Source organism: Tachyglossus aculeatus, chromosome 2 (genome assembly GCF_015852505.1).
Source record: "Tachyglossus aculeatus isolate mTacAcu1 chromosome 2, mTacAcu1.pri, whole genome shotgun sequence".
In the NCBI taxonomy this organism is placed as follows: domain Eukaryota; kingdom Metazoa; phylum Chordata; class Mammalia; order Monotremata; family Tachyglossidae; genus Tachyglossus; species Tachyglossus aculeatus.
In genome coordinates, this window is record NC_052067.1 from 67,192,968 (window position 1) to 67,210,811 (window position 17,844).

At 44.3% G+C, this 17,844-nt stretch overlaps 1 protein-coding gene across 1 annotated transcript in view; it reads left to right on the top strand.

The window, feature by feature from the left end:
• RMND1 (required for meiotic nuclear division 1 homolog) overlaps positions 1–17,844 on the top strand; it is a 67,504-nt gene that overhangs the window by 16,952 nt on the left and 32,708 nt on the right. The window contains exon 4 of the mRNA XM_038741556.1: positions 8,634–8,742. Coding sequence (XP_038597484.1) covers positions 8,634–8,742 — 109 coding nt within the window. The remainder of the gene's footprint in view (positions 1–8,633; positions 8,743–17,844) is intronic.

Consider the following 17,844-nt stretch of genomic DNA (forward strand, 5'->3'; position numbering starts at 1 on the left):
AGCAGGAAGATTGTGGAAGCAGGATTAGAACCCAGGTCTTCTAACTCATCCCCCGGGCCTGGAATGCCCTCCCTCTGCCCATCCGCCAAGCTAGCTCTCTTCCTCCCTTCAAGGCCCTGCCGAGAGCTCACCTCCTCCAGGAGGCCTTCCCAGTCTGAGCCCCTTCCTTCCTCTCCCCCTCCTCTCCATCCCCCCCATCTTACCTCCTTCCCTTCCCCACAGCACCTGTTTATATGTATATATGTTTGTACATATTTGTTACTCTATTTACTTGTATATATCTATTTTATTTATTTTATTTTGTTAGTATGTTTGGTTTTCTTCTCTGTCTCCCCCTTTTAGACTGTGAGCCCGCTGTTGGGTAGGGACCGTCTCTATATGTTGCCAACTTGGACTTCCCAAGCGCTTAGTCCAGTGCTCTGCACACAGTAAGCGCTCAATAAATACGATTGATTGATTGATTGATTCTAACTCCCTAGCCTGTACTCTATTTCTCTAAGCCACGGTTCCTCTCAGGATCCATCAGTGGATCCTGCATGTCCTAAGACCTTTTTGTTCATTTCATAACACACTCCCTGCCTGTCTTCGGGCTTGCCTGTTGAGGTCTAGGCCCCAGTGGGAACGTGAACAGCAAGCATTAGGGGGACCTAATATTTGTACCTGGCAGTGGGTCTTTGCAACCCTAAAGACTTGAGATGAATGGGTAGGAAGGAGACAAGGAGCATTCTGCTGGAATTTTTCTTTTGCCCTAAATACTAGCCAGGTAACGGGAGATGAATCTCCTCTAGAGTACAATCTCCAGTATTTTCAGCAGCAAGTAACACTTCAACCGATCTACCCCCTCCCCACTTCTTGGTCGGCGTAAGGATCCAGAGCCTAATAAAGATTAGGTCACAGCTTATTTATTTATTTTCATTTTATGGTACTTGTTAAACACTACGTGCCGGACACTGTACTAACTACCGGGTAGATTCAAGATGATCAGGACGGACCTCAGTCCCTGACCCACCGTCTTAATCCCCGTTTTACAGATGAGGGAACTGAGGCACAGAGAAGTGAAGTGGCTTGCCCAAGATCGCCCGGGAGATAAGCGGCAGAGGTGAGATTAGAACCCGGGTCCCCTGACTACCAAGCCCTTTTCACTAGGCCATGAAGCTTCTCATTATGCTGCCAATTTGTACTTCCCAAGCGCTTAGTACAGTGCTCTGCACACAGTAAGCGCTCAATAAATACGATTGATGATTTTGTGGAGCTGTTTCCAGCACAGTGTTCCGGGGTTTGCTGTGGAGAAACTAACAGGACGAGAAGTGGAGAAATAGATGACAATTAAGCACTTTGATTCTCACCCCAGACTCACAGCACACGTACGTAAATATGCTTATAGTCTGTTAGAGCCCCTATTTGTAATTCATTTAAAATTTGTCTCAAACTGTCAACTGCTTCTTGTAAGCAGGGATTGTGTCTACCAACTCTGTTGTATTATACATTCCCAAGTATTTGGTACACTGCTCTGCACACCGTAAGCATGGTATTTCAATAAATACCATTGCTTTATTTAAATGCCTAAAATTCAGTTATCTTGAATAATTGAAAGGAAAGAATAATTGAAAGTTAATACGAGGGGTTTTTGTGAGTTGAAGTGAAAATGTTGCTAAGTTGCCAGGCATTTCTTCGTAACCCTATGTTTTGAATAGTCATTAGCATCATCATCATCAATTATCATTATCATCATTATCACGTTTTGATGTGTGACGTTTCCACTGTATGAAAGGCAGGAAAATTTTTGAACTACTAGTTTTGGGGGGTTTTTTTTTTAGAGATTATGCTGCAGGTCGCTTGGTTTTGTGCCGTTTCCTCAGCATATCAGCTCCACCTACTGCAGAAAGCAGAACATGGACTTTATCTATTAAAGAAATAAATAACTCCTTTGAAATGCCCGCAGATCGATTTGCACGCTTTTTTAGATAATAATAATGGCATTTATTAAGCGCCTACTATGTGCAAAGCACTGTTCTAAGCGCTGGGGAGGATACAAGGTGATCGGGTTGTCCCACGTGGGGCTCACAGTCTTCATCCCCATTTTACAGATGAGGTAACTGAGGCACAGAGAAGTGACTTGCCCAAGCTGACAATTGGTGGAGTCGGGATTTGAACCCATGACCTCTGACTCCAAAGCCCAGGCTCTTTCCACGGAGCCATGTGTTTGACACAAGGACTTCGGGACAAACTAGTGGTTAACAACAGTCTTTCCAAACTGTATTTTCTGGCAATCACCTGAACGCTTCCGCGTTGATGTGAGCCCATTGTTGGGTAGGGACTGTCTCTATCTGTTGCCGGATTGTACTTTCCAAGCGCTTAGTACAGCGCTGCGCACAGAGTAAGTGCTCAATAAATACGACTGAATGAATGATGCGCCACATCCTTGAAAATAAGTACACTAGAGCGGTCAGAACAGTGCTTGGCACATAGTAAGTGCTTAACAAATACCATAATTATTAGCAGATACATTCCCTGCCCATAATCAATCATATTTATTGAGCGCTTACTATGTGCAGAGCACTGTACTAAGCGCTTGGGAAGTACAAAGTGGCAACATATAGAGACAGTCCCTACCCAACATTGGGCTCACAGTCTAAAAATGAGCATAAAGTCTAGAGGTAGTATAGTATAATAAATGATTTCCAATTTGTACTTCCCAAGCATTTAGTACAGTGCTCTGCACATAGCAAGCGCTCAGTAAATACGATCGATGATGATGATTTCCAAAGTAAAGGTTCTCTCCAAAGTACTGGGCGTCTAAATCCCCAGATAAAATTCGGGAAACTTTGTAGGCGGGCTCAATCCTTTGAACCTGCCTAGGAAGAGAGGGCTCAAAATACACAGGAATTTATAGAGTAAAATGAAAAGTGATTACATGTTGGTGATCATAAGTACTATAAAAATAAGTGGTGGAAACCAAGAAAAAGTAAGAGTAAATTATGTAATTAATTGTGTGTCCCCAGCTTTATTCCTCCACTGCTCAGATCTTTGATCAGATTTGGGATCCTGGTTCCAATGTCTTGTCCGATATCTCCTCCTCCTTTGACCCCTCCTCCAGCCCTCTTCTTTCCCTCCTTTTTTAGAATATCGTCTTTACTTTTATTTCCTGACTCATTAAATTGCTCACCAGTGGGGGCCTAGAACCCATGCGTTTCTTTCCCTTGATATTTTTCGCATACGTGAAGCGGAATTTTGAATTCGAGTAATTCTCAAGGGCAGCCCCACGGTCTGACGGATGATAGAGAAATGCAAATCCTGCAAGGCAAGGAATGCATCGTGCAGTTTTTATCCTAATCATAGTGGGAAAGTTTTAGAGCGCAAGGTCACTTAACCGGACGGCCTCCTTTCAGGGTCGTTTGGAAGATTTGGGGGAGAAGACTGGCTTCTTGACTAGGACGGGGAAGAAATATATAGACAGGCATGCGTGTGTGTGCGTTCTCTCATTTATTTAGTGCTTACTCCGTGCCGAGTGCTGTACTAAGCGCTTGGGAGACTACAGTGCAACAGAATTAGCAGACGTTCTCTGCCCATTAATTACATAATTTACTCTCTTTCTTGGTTTCCACCACTTATTTTTATAGTACTTACGATCACCAACAGGTGATCGCTTCTTTTCATTTTACTCTATAAAGTCCTGTGTATTTTGAGCCCTCTCTTCCTAGGCAGGTTCAAAGGATTGAGCCCGCCCTACAAAGTTTCCCGAATTTTATCTGGGGATTTGGAAGCCCAGTACTTTGGAGAGAACCTTTACTTTGGAAATCATCATCATCAATCGTATTTATTGAGAGCTTACTATGTGCAGAGCACTGTACTAAGTGCTTGGGAAGTACAAATTGGAAATCATTTATTATACCATACTACCTCCAGACTTTATGCTCATTATGTCTGCCATTATTATCATGATGACATAATAATAATAATAATAGCATTTGTCAAGCGCTTACTGTGTGCAGAGCACGGTTCTTAAGCGCTGGTGGGCGGGAGATACAAGGTGATCAAGTTGTCCCACGCGGGGCTCACAGTCGTAATCCCCATTTTACAGGTGAGGTCACTGAGGCCCAGAGAAGTGAAGCGACTTGCCCGAGGTCACACAGCAGACATGGGGCGGAGCCGGGATTCGAACCCATGTCCAACGACATGATCACTCCCCTGACTTTTAAAGCTTTCTGGCTGTCAGTCAGCCATCCCCTTCCTATCTTACAACCCACCCTGCACTCCTCGCTCTTCTAACACCAGACACCCTACTTACTGGGTGTTGATCTCATCATCAATCGTATTTATTGAGCGCTTACGGTGTGCAGAGCACTGTACTAATCTCATGTCCCTTGCTGTTTGATCCCTTGTTCACCCCCTCCCTCCTGCCTGGAACTCTCTCCCTTTTCATATCCTACATATCATATCATGTCGTGGCATCCCCAACCAGTCCCCCTTTTCATATCCTACAGACTACCACTCTCCCCTTAATAATAATAATAACAATAATAATAATAATAATAATAATGGCATTTGTTAAGCGCTTACTATGTGCAAAGCACTGTTCTAAGCGCTGGGGGGGTACAATGTGATCAAGTTGTCCCACGTAGGGCTCACAGTCTTAATCCCCATTTTTACAGATGAGGGAACTGAGGCTCAGAGAAGTTAAGTGACTTGCCCAAGGTCACCCGGCAGACTTGTGGCGGAGCCGGGATTCGAACCCATGACCTCTGACTCCAAAGCCCGGGCTCTTCCCACTGAGCCACTCTGCTTCTCTATCTAATCCAATAATTCTCTATCCAATAATAATAATAATGGCATTTGTTAAGTGCTTAGTACGTGCAGAGCACTGTTCTAAGCGCTGGTGGGGGGGGATACACAGGGTGATCAAGTTGTCCCACGTGGGGCTCACAGTCTTAATCCCCATTTTACAGATGAGGGAACTGAGGCTCAGATAAGTTAATAATAATAATAATAATAATGATGGCATTTATTAAGCGCTTACTATGTGCAAAGCACTGTTCTAAGCACTGGGGAGGTTACAGCAACAACAACAACAACAATCGTGTTTATTGAGCGCTTACTGGGTGCAGAGCACTGTACTAAGCGCTTGGGAAGTACAAGTTGCCAACATACGAGGAGATCAGGTGGTCCCATGGGGGGCTCACAGTCTTAATCCCCATTTCCCAGATGAGGGAACTGAGGCCCAGAGAAGTCAAGTGACTTGCCCAAGGTCACACAGCTGGCAATTGGCAGAGCCGGGATTCGAACCCATGACCCCCTGACTCCAAAGCCCAGGCTCTGACAGCAGGCCTGTGGCAGAGGCAGGATTCGAACCCATGACCTCTGACTCCAAAGCCCAGGCTCTTTCCACTGAGCCACGCTGATTTTCCCTGTATATATGTATATATGGTTGTACATATTTATTACTCTATTTATTTATTTATTTTACTTGTACATTTCTATCCTATTCTATTTTATTTTGTTGGTATGTTTGGTTCTGTTCTCTGTCTCCCCCTTTTAGACTGTGAGCCCACTGTTGGGTAGGGACTGTCTCTATGTGTTGCCAATTTGTACTTCCCAAGCGCTTAGTACAGTGCTCTGCACATAGTAAGCGCTCAATAAATACAATTGATTGATTGATTGATTCTCCCTACTAAAATCCTGTCTCCTCCAGGAAGCCTTCCCTGCTTAACCTGTCACCTCCCCTCCCTCCTGCCTGCCTTTGCACTGGGGTCATAAGCCCTTTGAAACTCTGCCCACCCCCCACCGCACTTCATCATCATCATCCATCGTATTTATTGGGCGCTTACTATGTGCAGAGCACTGTACTAAGCGCTTGGGAAGTACAAGTTGGGAACATATAGAGACAGTCCTTACCCAACAGTGGGCTCACAGTCTAAAAGGGGGAGACAGAGAACAAAACCAAACTTACTAACAAAATAAAATAAATAGAATAGATAGGTACAAGTAAAATAAATAGAGTAATAGGTATGTACAAGCATATATACATATATACAGGTGCTGTGGGGAGGGGAAGGAGGTGAGGCGGGGGGATTCATTCATTCAGTTGCATTTACTGAGCGCTTACTGTGTGCAGAGCATTGTACTAAGCGCTTGGGAAGAACAGTGCTAAGCACATAGTAAGAAATGTCATTATTATTATTATTATTATTATTGTTCTTACTAACCTCTCAGGCCAACGAGAGAGAAAGGCCTAGGAGAAGCCGCCGTTTCCGTGGCAACCCCAGGCCTCGCTGAGGGAGACTAGGCCGCAAAGCCTCCCTCCGTGACAGGCCAACGACTTGCCCAAGGAGACGCAGCAGACAAGAGGCGGAGCGGGGATTAGAACCCAGGACCTTCTGAGTTCCGGGCCTGCACTGTAATTAATCGCTAGGCCACGCCGATTTCCGTCTAACAATCCGCGGTCTGTCCCCTTCGAAGACCCGTGCGGTGTTTGCGAGTTTGCAGCGGTTGCCATTTCGCCGTTGAATATTGCGTAGATGTGGTTCTGTTCTGCAGGCATTTTCTTCCTCTCCATCCCTCCTTCCCTTCCCCACAGCACCTGTATATATGTATATATGTTTGTGCGTATTTATTACTCTATTTATTTGACTTGTACGTATCTATTCTATTTATTTTATTTTGTTAATATGTTTGGTTTTGTTGTCTGTCTCCCCCTTCTCGACTGTGAGCCCACTGTTGGGTCGGGACCGTCTCTATATGTTGCCAGCTTGTACTTCCCAAGCGCTTAGTCCAGTGCTCGGCACACAGTAAGCGCTCAATAAATACAATTGATTGATTCCCTGCCCACAGTGAGCTTACAGTCTCATCATATTCTTGCGTTCCCTCTTTGTAATTTGTTTTTAATGTCTGTGTCCCTTACTGTTTTGCGGACTCCTTGAGGGTAAAGATCGTGCCTGCCCACTTTATCATATCAATATCATATGTCATACTTTATTATTTAGGGAAGCAGCGTGGTCTAGCGGAAAGAGCCCGGGACTCAGATGACGTGGGTTCTAATCCTGGCTCTGCCACATGTCTGATGCGTGACCTTGGACAAGTGCCTTAAGTTACCTCATCTGTAAAATGGGGATTAAGATAAATAAATAAATCCTCACAATATTACAACTAAACGCATTAAGGCAAATATTAAGGCTGTGCTGAAAGGTGAATTGCAATCTGTGGTTCTTTAGACCTGCTTGCAGGCCAAGTCGATTAGTGTGTTAGACCTGTGGAGCTCTTTCTGTGTCCATCTGGAGACTAAAGAGATTTAAAAGAGATAAAAGAGATTTAAAGAGATAAAAAGCTTTAAAGGGTGATTGCCTGGAGACCCGGGAGAGTTCTCATGGGTCACATAGTGTATGGCCCTGCCTACTCCCCAGGAGTCTTCTTCCTCTTTATTCCTCTAGTTACCTCCACTCCTGTTTCCTAAACCACGGAGGGAGTTGTGGCCAGAGATTCCTAATCATGAGCACACTCCAAATGGCGTTTCAAAGAAAATATTAAAAGAAATGACCAAGTGAAGTTTTAAAATGAATAGTCTTAGATAATGGACAACCTCCTTCTCCCCCTTCCCTCCAAAATACCCTGTCCTTGTCTTGGTGTCTTTTAGACTGTGAGCCCACTGTTGGGTAGGGACTGTCTCTATATGTTGCCAACTTGTACCTCCCAAGCGCTTAGTACAGTGCTGTGCACATAGTAAGCGCTCAATAAATACGATTGATTGATTGGTTGACTGGAAGCCTCATGTGGGACACGGACTACCTGTGCCTGATTAGCTTGTATCAACCCCAGCGCTTAGAACAGTGCTTGGCCCATAGAGAGCACTTAACAAATACCACAATTATTATTATTATCTATACCGCATTCTCCCGAGCACTTAGTACAGGGCTTTGCAAGCAGTAACGGCTTAATAAATTCCTTTGATTGACGAGAGCTCTGCCCCCTTGAAAGCAAGCAGAGTGGGCGGGGAATGTGTCTGTGATTGATTGTTTGTTGTATCGTACTCTCCCAAGCACATAGTACAGTGCTCTGCACACAGTAAGTGCTCAATAAATACACTCGATGAATTGAGGTGCTCATCTGCAGCTAGACGTTAGCTGTTCTGCTGCTTTCTGTCCCTAAGACCCAGTCAGAAAGGATTGTCGTAGGGTGTGTTGTTGCTCTCTGCCTAGGCTATAACGAAGCCAGAGGGAGATAATTTAGATTATTTCAGCCTAAACCTGGTTTCCCGGACTTGTGTCCAAGCAAAGCCCTCACATGGCCTAGCTACATGGCTTGTTGTTCAGATCCTCAGCTCAACCCTAGAGATCTTAATTCGGTGGCTCTGAATATTTCCATGCCAACCCTGCTGATTGTGTTCTCTTGTAACCTTTTCCCATTTGTGATACTAAGCGGGTGCTCAATAAACACTACCACTATTACCAGGTGCTAGTTTAAGGCAGTAGTCTTTAAGAACGTGACTGACAAGGGCAAATCCACGCTAATGGCGTTTTAACCCAATGCAGGCTGTTGTGTTTTTTAGTTGTAAACATTAATGAAAAATCTAGTTAGTAGCAAGAACCTAAAGTGCCGTTCTATCTTTTATAACGCATACTTGGTTTCTCGGATTGTTACAGGACGTGATGCAGTGTACTGCCTTTGCCACAGCAGATGAATATCACCTTGGTAATCTGTGTCACGAGCTGGCATCACATGGCTTTGTTGAAGTAACCACTTTGCCTAGAGGTACACCTTCTTGAGCTTGGAAGTCAAAGAAGTTGCTTTGCATGGGAAATCATCTTTCATAGAACTCTGATAAAACGTAGTAATATTCATTTCAAAATATGCCTTTTTAAAATGCACTCACACTGTCACATTACATTACTCAAGATTAAATAAAAGTAGTTATATTCAATCAGTCATTGAGTGCTTACTATGTGCACAGCACTGTACTAAGCTTCTGGAAAAGTGCAGAGGTAGCAGACACGTTCCCTGCCCAAAACAAGTGTACAGTCTAGAGGGAGACACATTAACATGAATAAATAAGAAATGTATAGTATGTAAAGATATGTGCATAAGTGCAGTGGGGTTGGGGATGGAGAGAATATGTCCAAAGGTCACAGACTGAGGTGCACAGACAACACAGAAGGGAGAGCGAGAAGAGGAAGAGGGCTTAGTTGGATAAGGCCTCTTGGAGGAGATGTGACTTTAGGAATGCCTGGAAGGTGGAGGGAGTGGTGGTCTGGCATACGTGGAGGGGGCGGGAGAGGACTTGGGAAAAGAATCGGTGCCAGGATAGATGAGATTGGGGCACAGTGAGTGAATTGGCATTAGAGGAGCAGAGTGTGCGACCTGAGCTGGAGGAGGAGATTAATGAGAAGAGGTAGCGTGGGTTGAGTTGATTGAGTGCTCTAAAGCTGATGATAAGTAGTTTCTGATTGACGCGGAGGTGGATCACTTGGCAGCCACTGGAGACTCTTGAGGCATGGGGGGACATGAACTGAATGATTCGTGCAGCAGCATGAAGTGTGGATTGGAGTGGGGAGAGACAGGAGGCCGGGAGGTCGGCGAGGAGGCAGATGCAGTGTTCAAGGCGGGATAGGATAAGAGCTTGAGTTAGCATGGTAACAGTTCGGTTGTAGAGGAAAGGGCAGATTTTAGCAACGTCGTGAAGACAGAATTGCCAGGATTTGGTGACACCGAATAGGTGGTTGGAATGAGAGAGATGGGTCGTGGACAGCATCAAGGTTATGGGCTCGTGAGGTAGGGAGGGTAATGGTGTTGTCTACAGCGATGGGAAAGATGGGGAGTCCGTGTTTAATTTGAGGTGTCGGGGAACACCCGAGTAGGTATGTCCTGAAGGCAGGAGGAAATTCAAGATTGCAGGGAAGGAGAGCGATCTGGGCTGGAAAAGTACATCTGGGAATCCTCTACATAGAGGTGGTAAGTGAATGAGTTCTGCAGGAGAGTAGTGTTGAGGAAGAATAGAAGGGGACCTAAATCTGAGCCTGGACGGATCCCTACTGTCAGAGGGTGGGAGGCAAAGGAGGAGCAGTCAGAGACAGGAGGAGAACCAACAGAAGACAGCACCAGTGAATCCAAGGTTGGATAATGTTTCCAGGAGAAGGGGGTGGTCTACAGAGTCAGAGGCCGCTAAGGGGTCTAGGAGGATTAGGATGGAGTAGAGGCCAGCAGATCTGGAGACAAGAAGGTCATCGGTTACCTTAGAGGAGGCTGGTTCTGTGGAATGAAGGGAGCGAAAGCCAGACTGAAGGGGATCTAGGACAGAACTGAAGGTTAAGAAGTGGAGACAGAGGGTGTAAACAACTCTCTAAAGAAGTTTGGAGAGAAATGGTAAGAGGGAGATGGGGCGATAACTGGAGGGAGCCATGGGGTCAAGGGAGGGTTGGTTTTTTTTGGCTAAGGGATACCTAGGCATGTTTGAAAGCAGTGGGGAAGAAGCCCTTAAAAAGCTAATAATTGAAGATGGCAGTCAAGAAGAGAAGAAGGGAGGGAATGAGGTTTTTAAAAAGATACGAAGGGATGGGGTCAGAAGCACAGGTGGAGGGGGTAGATTCAGAGAGGAGGCGAGAGATTTCACCTTGAGTTACTGCAGGGAACATAGGGAGAGTCGAAGAGGGTGGGGGAGACGAGGGGATTGGAGAAGAATGGGAGATTGTAGGGAAATCACGCCTGATTGTTTCAATTTTGTCGATGAAATAGGTAGCCTAGAGCTATGCAAAGTGCTTTACACTTACATGAAAATGAAAAGTAGAATGTGTTTGGAAATAACTTTGTTATTGTAAATCAATAAGTTATATGTTAATCACTAAATCAGTCGATAGTATTTATTGGATGCTTACTATGTACAGAGCACTAATACTATGCACTTAACGCACTCCAGAGTGTACAGTACAACAGAATCGGTAGACACGTTCGGTGTCCACAAGGAGTTTACCGTCTGGGGGATAAATACTGTATGTCAGAGAATAGTGATGCTACACTATCCAGTCTGTTATCCCGCTCTATAAAAAAAAGAATTGTTTAGGCTAACTGGACGACGCAGGTAAATTAAAGGTAGGCTAGCTTGCCAATGGAGATAATTTAAAGATGGAAAATGGGTCGCCAATTGCTTTTATACAAATAAAACTAGGATTCACGTCCAACAACCAAATGGCTTTCTCATATAATAAACTTTATGCCCAAAAGGAGAATCGGAAAGTGCGTAAAATGCAATGTAGCTTGACTCCATTGAGGATTTTGCAGTGGTGCCAAGGAGTGCCCTCTTGGAGAACCTCAAGCAGTGTTCTTTGACTATGAGCCCTGTGCAATGACTGCCTTCTGGCCGGAGAACTATCATCATCATCATCATCAATCGTATTTATTGAGCGCTTACTATGTGCAGAGCACTGTACTAAGCACTTGGGAAGTACAAATTGGCAACGCATAGAGACAGTCCCTACCCAACAGTGGGCTCGCAGTCTAATGAGACACAGTGGAAATATGTCAGTCAGGGCTTCTAGAAAGTCAGCGCTGGATTCAATCTAATTCATTCATTGTCGTATTTATTGAGCACTTACTGTGTACAGAGCATTGTACTAAGTGCTTAAATAATGGCATTTGTTAAGCGCCTACTATGTGCCAAGCACAGTTCTAAGCGCTGGGGTAGATTCAGGGTAATCACATCATCCCACATGGGGCTCACAGTCTTAATCCCCATTTTCCAGATGAGGTAACTGAGGCCCAGAGAAGTGAAGTGATTTGCCCAAAGTCACACAGCCGACAAGTGGCGGAGCTGGGATTAGAACTCACAACCTCTGACTCCCAAGCCGGGGCTCTTTCTACTGAGCCACGCTGCTTCTCTAAGCTTGAATGAATGAATATAATTAGTATCTGTGAAGATACCCCAGAGGAGACCAAATTCATTTAGATTAGTGCTTTTCAACTATTTATGTAAAGGGTATCCCTTTCGGAAAATGTGTTTTATTGTGTTACCGGTTGCCAGTCATGAAGTACCACAATGGCAATAGTACTTTTGCCGACTGAAAAGCAACCATTTCATAGACCTGCTTGTCAAAAGCAATAAACATGGACCTCTTGGCTTCTGGGGCAATTATTTTTCAAAAGGATGAATCCAGGGAGTACGTTCATCTGAACAACAGCGATTGTAATGCTATTTATAGTCAATAAAGGAAGCGGCATGGCCTTGGGAGTCAGAGACATGAGTTCTGATCCTGGTACTGCCAATTGCTTGTTGTGTGACCTTGGACAAGTCATTTAAATGCTGTGTGACTCAGTTCCCTAAACTGTAAAATGGGGATTCAGTACCAGCTCTCCCTCCTACTTGGTGAGTCAATCAATCAATCAATCAATCGTATTTATTGAGCGCTTACTATGTGCAGAGCACTGTACTAAGCGCTTGGGAAGTACAAATTGGCAACATCTAGAGACAGTCCCTACCCAACAGTGGGCTCACAGTCTAAAAGGGGGAGACAGAGAACAGAATCAAACATACCAACAAAATAAAATAAATAGGATAGAAATGTACAAGTAAAATAAATAAATAAATAAATAGAGTAATAAATATGTATGTATGTCCCAAGAGGGGAAGGGACTGGGTCACAACTAATTAACTTGTACGTATCCCAGTGCTTAGAACAGTGTTTGACACATAGTAAGCACTTAAATTACCATAAATATAGGCCTGTGAAGAGCAAGTGATGAGAACCAAGAGAGAAAAGTACAAATGAGGTAAGTTATTTAAGGTTGCTTGGAGGAAGAGAGAACTGATATTTGTCGATAATAGTATTTATTGAGTGCTTCCTGTGTGCAGAGCACCGTATTAAGTGCTTAGGAGAGTACGGTATAACAGAGTTGATAGTCGCGTCCCCTGCCCACAAAAGTCTAATTATGTCTGAGTTTTTTTTGGATGCTAATTTGAATACAGCACCACAGGAAAAGAAAAGTTTTGGAAGAATCAATCACATTTATTGAGCACTTACTGTGTGCAGAGCACAGTACTAAGCTCCTGGGAGAGACACATTCCTTGCTTACAGTCTAGAGGGGAAGAAAGACATTAATATAAATAAATTACAGGTATGTATCATTCCTCTATTCCTCAGGTCTTTGACCAGACTTTTTGGGACTTGATTCCATTGGCTTGTCAAGCATATAATAATAATATCTTTTTAATGGCATTTATTAAGCGCTTACTATGTGCAAAGCACCGTTCTAAGCGCTGAAGAATGTGTGGCAGCGGTGTTTGACCTCAGTCCTCTTCCCTCCCTTTTCTGAGAATATTATATTTCCTGTGTTTTTTGCCTCCCGAATCATTCATCTTGACCTTAAAATTAAATTTGGCCCTTCTGTTTATTTTTTGGGGGTTGGGGCACCAGTACACATCACTATCAACTCCAGAAATTTTTCCAGTAAACTCCGTCAGAGCCGGAAAAGGAAGCACATCCACAAAGCTGAGTTACCGTAGCTTCTTCCAAACAAGTAGCAATCATTAATCTTGGTAATAGCTGTAATTTACAGAACTCTGCAAAGGCAGTGACATTTCCAGCCCAAATGATAAGCATGATAATGGTCAAACCCTGCTCCACAGCCCTTTAAATATACGAACGCTTAGGGGAATATGCCTTGCCTCCCGTCTTTCTCTTCCATAGCTGGGATAATTGTCGGAAATAGGAGCATTTTGGAAGATTTCAACATCGCGCTTGCGTTTTTGCTACTTCGCACCAGCTTGCCCAGGGCCCGGCCGTGGCTGGACTCGGTGGGTGGGTGGAAGGTTTAAAATTGGGGTGCAGGTCTGGCCCCAGACACTTCCCAGAACCCAGCCTAGCTTGGCTGCACAGTCCGCCGTCCTTGGGTCTGAACACAGCCCCTTTTCTCTAATTCAGCTCCCTCCCACCCCAAGCAAATTTTCCTCCCGCTTTTACTCCCTCCGCCTCCTTTTTACTGCCACCAGTCCCTCCGGCAGAGTTCAGCGGGCCCCGTCAAGCCAAGAGAAACTCGTCTTCAGCAGCCCCAAGAGGCAAACGGTTGCCGTTTGCAAATAAGAAAAGAAAATGATCTGTATAATAGGAATAATGTTTTACAAAGTACAATTAACCGGACAGTAAGGTTCCAAGGCAAAGGAAGCGTATGAAGAGCTACAACAGGGAAGTTGTCACACTGATAGGAAGTGAATAAGCTACGAATCTGAGTGGATGCAAAAAACTATTGCTCGAACCGCTCAAGAAGTTCTTTCTCAGTTTAACAACTTCAAAATGAATCCTGTCTACCCTGATTTTTACTGGTAGTACGTGAATAAGCTACGAATCTGAGTGGATGCAAAAACTATTGCTCGAACCTCTCAAGGAGTTCTTTCTTACTTTAATAACTTCAAAATAAATCCTGTCTACCCTAATTTTTTTTTTAACATTGCTTTGAAGTTTCTTACCCTTTCCCCACTCTGTTTAGAAACAGAACAAAAAGCAGCTTCCCCATATAGGCCTTGAGTTCAGCTTTTTAGTTCAGCCCAAGATAGGAAAGGACAAACATTTGAAGAGTGCAGAAATTATAACTGTACTGATAAGGTGGGTATACAACGTGAGAGACGTTAAAATGAATTTAAAGTAATTCCTGTACCTGGAAATACAGTAATGAGCATCATTTTTGACTCTCAGCGTTGTGTGCTGCCACCGGTACAGCATTTAAGCAGCTAGTTCGGGCGTGTTTTTCAACTTTCAGGCAAACAGACTCTAGATGAAGCAATTACTACGCTATTATGGCTATGTTTAGAGGCCTATCTAAAAACCAAACATCTTGTGCAGAGAGAATGAAGTGTTCTACAGCCTATTCCAATTCAGAACGACAAATGGTTATATTATCTGTGAACTGAATAAATCCTTATTTATTCGGATAGGTCACATTAGCACCAGAATGGCATCTCTCAGAGTCCCCGCCTCTGTTTTCACAGCTGTAGAGCGTGGAACGTTATTAGTTGTTGTGCACGGTGTCCCTGGATCCCCCGATGGAAAGTCCCGGGTTGCCGAGTGTGCACAATGCAAGTATTTTGTCTGAGGATCTTTTTATAACGGATAGTGCCGGATGAAGCCATGCCACTAGCCCTGCTCCCGAGCCCATCCTGGAAACCGTGACATCAGCACACACAGTTCATGGGAGGATGGGGATGAGGACTTTCCTACCCTCAAGATCATTCCCACCCAGGCAAATGTTAGAGTTAAGCCCAGATGATGCTTAGCTTAGAACTAGCAAGAAGCAACATGGCCTAGTGGCTAGGACACGGCCGTGGGACCGAGGTCCCCGTCTCCTGTGTGACCTTGGTTAAGTCACTTGACTTCTCTGGGCCTCAGTTACCTCACCCGTAAAATGGGGATTAAGACCGTGAGCCCCTTGTGGGGCGTAAGCTGTGTCCAACCTGGTCGGCTTGTATCTACCCCGGTACTTAGTACACTGCCACACACGTAATAAGCACTTAATTACCAGTAAAGACAAAAAAAATGCAAAATTCAGGTAATTGTGCGAGCCTTGTTTGGCTTTGGTCGTACACATCTGGCTTTACCATCTCCTCCGTCTCGTTTGACCTGCTGGGATTATCGTTCTCGTTGCTCACAAGCTTTCCTTGTCGGCCGCCGAGGGATAAGCTAAGTAACACGGTTAGCTCTTGCCTGCCTGTTCTCTTTTCAAATGAAGTCCGGCTAGGGAAAAATCAATCAATCGTATTTATTGAGCGCTTACTGTGTGCAGAGCACTGTACTAAGCGCTTGGGAAGTACAAGTTGGCAACATGAGAACAGAGATAAAGGCTAGGAATGAAGAGTTTAAGGATGAAAAAAGCACGGGTTAACCAGAAAACTTCAGAAGAGGCAGGAAATGGAGAGACAGAGATGGCTAGTTATGGAAATTTTACAGTATTGAGTATTTTGAAAATACTCTGAAACTGATTGAATTCCAAAATGAAAACTGTGTCACTTTCCTCAAAGTTTGAGTTCTTCATTCTTGTATCACGCTATTTTCTTGCCAAAAAGTTAACTGCCGGTTAAATGGGATTTGGGGGCAAGTTTCAGTTCATTTCAGTTCAGAGATATTACTAAGAGCAGAATATTCGCTTCATAAGCTGAGATGAATTTTTTCAAGAGCTCCACAACTTTGGGAAACTATACCTAGTGATGATGATGGCATTTATTAAGCGCTTACTATGTGCAGAGCACTATACCTAATATAAAATAAGGATTCCAAAAAACAAAATTCAGGTAAAAATAATAACGATGATGGCATTTGCTAAGCACTTCCTATGTGCCAAGTAAAGATGGCAAAATTTCAAGACGTTAGTATCATGGGCCCGGTACTCGTTCATTTATTTCTCCACAAGGCACATAGCATAGTTAAGCTTTGGCAAAATGGCTAGGATGAGAGGACTATCTGAACTATCCTGTGAATAATTTGGTATTAAAGAGAATGATTAAAGGTGCCCCAAGTGACATTTTCCATTGCAGATTTCCTAAATACCAATTGTACGAAGAGGCATTTTGCAGAGCCTGGTCTCTGGCTGTGTCCCTGACTTCTCTGGGTATTTTTGGCTGTCTTTCCTCCTTTTTTTTTTTCCCAACCCTTTCTCCGGAAGCCTTCCGGTTTTCCCTTCCTTCCTTCTCCCTCATGAGAGCTTCTAGAGCGCTACCCACCAGGGCACCATTTCTACATTAAAAATGGCCTTTGGGATGCATGTTCGTCTGCCACGTCCCCCTCTCAACTGAGCCCCGCTGCCTCTCCGTCATGGAAAGGGGCTGAAAAGACACCTTAGCAGGTCACAGCTTTAGCAATTCTTAACTGTCCTGGTTTATTCGCTTCGCTTAGCACTGTCGGGTGAGCGGTGGTATTTATTAAACCCTGCTTTCTGACCACTGACAATAGTTGCTACCAAGTGCTACAGTGTCACAAAGGAATCAGAAGACCTGGGTTCTAGCTTGGCTGTGCAGGTTGAGGAGGGCCCGACTGCCTGCTGCTAGACTTTTTAGACTGTGAGCCCACTGTTGGGTAGGGACTGTCTCTATATGTTGCCAATTTGTACTTCCCAAGCGCTTAGTACAGCGCTCAATCAATACGACTGATGATGCTGATGCCGGTAGCCATTTGAGGTGAAGATCTCTGCCTTAAAAACCAACAGGGTGTTTCGTGATGTGGACGGGCCCATCAGCGAACCTAAAAAAAAAAATGGGCAGCAAAGACCGTAGCGACTATCAAGGGAACCTTCTGCTCAGTTATGGTGCTGTGGTACAACATTGTCACGAAGTTTTTTTTCAAATCAATCAATCAGTCGTATTTATTGAGCGCTTCCTGTGTGCAGAGCACTGTACTAAGTGCTTGGGAAGTACAAGTTGGCAACACATAGAGACGGTCCCTACCCAACAGTGGGCTCACAGTCTAGAAGGGGGAGACAGAGAACAAAACCAAACATACGAACAAAATAAGTGTTGTTAAGTGGAATTTGTTAAATGCTTACTTTGTGCCAGGCACTGCAATAATAATAATAATAACGATGGCATTTGTTAAGCGCTTACTATGTGCAGAGCACTGTTCTAAGCGCTGGGGAGGATACAAGGTGATCAGGTTGTCCCACGGGGGGCTCACAGTCTTAATCCCCACTTTACAGATGAGGGAACTGAGGCCCAGAGAAGTGAAGTGACTTGCCCCAAGTCACACAGCTGACAAGTAGCAGAGCTGGGATTAGAACCCATGACCTCTGACTCCCAAGCCCGGGCTCTTTCCACTGAGCCACGCTGCTTCTCACTGTACTAATTGCTGGGGCAGATACTAGTTTGGACAGCCCAATTTTATTTTTATT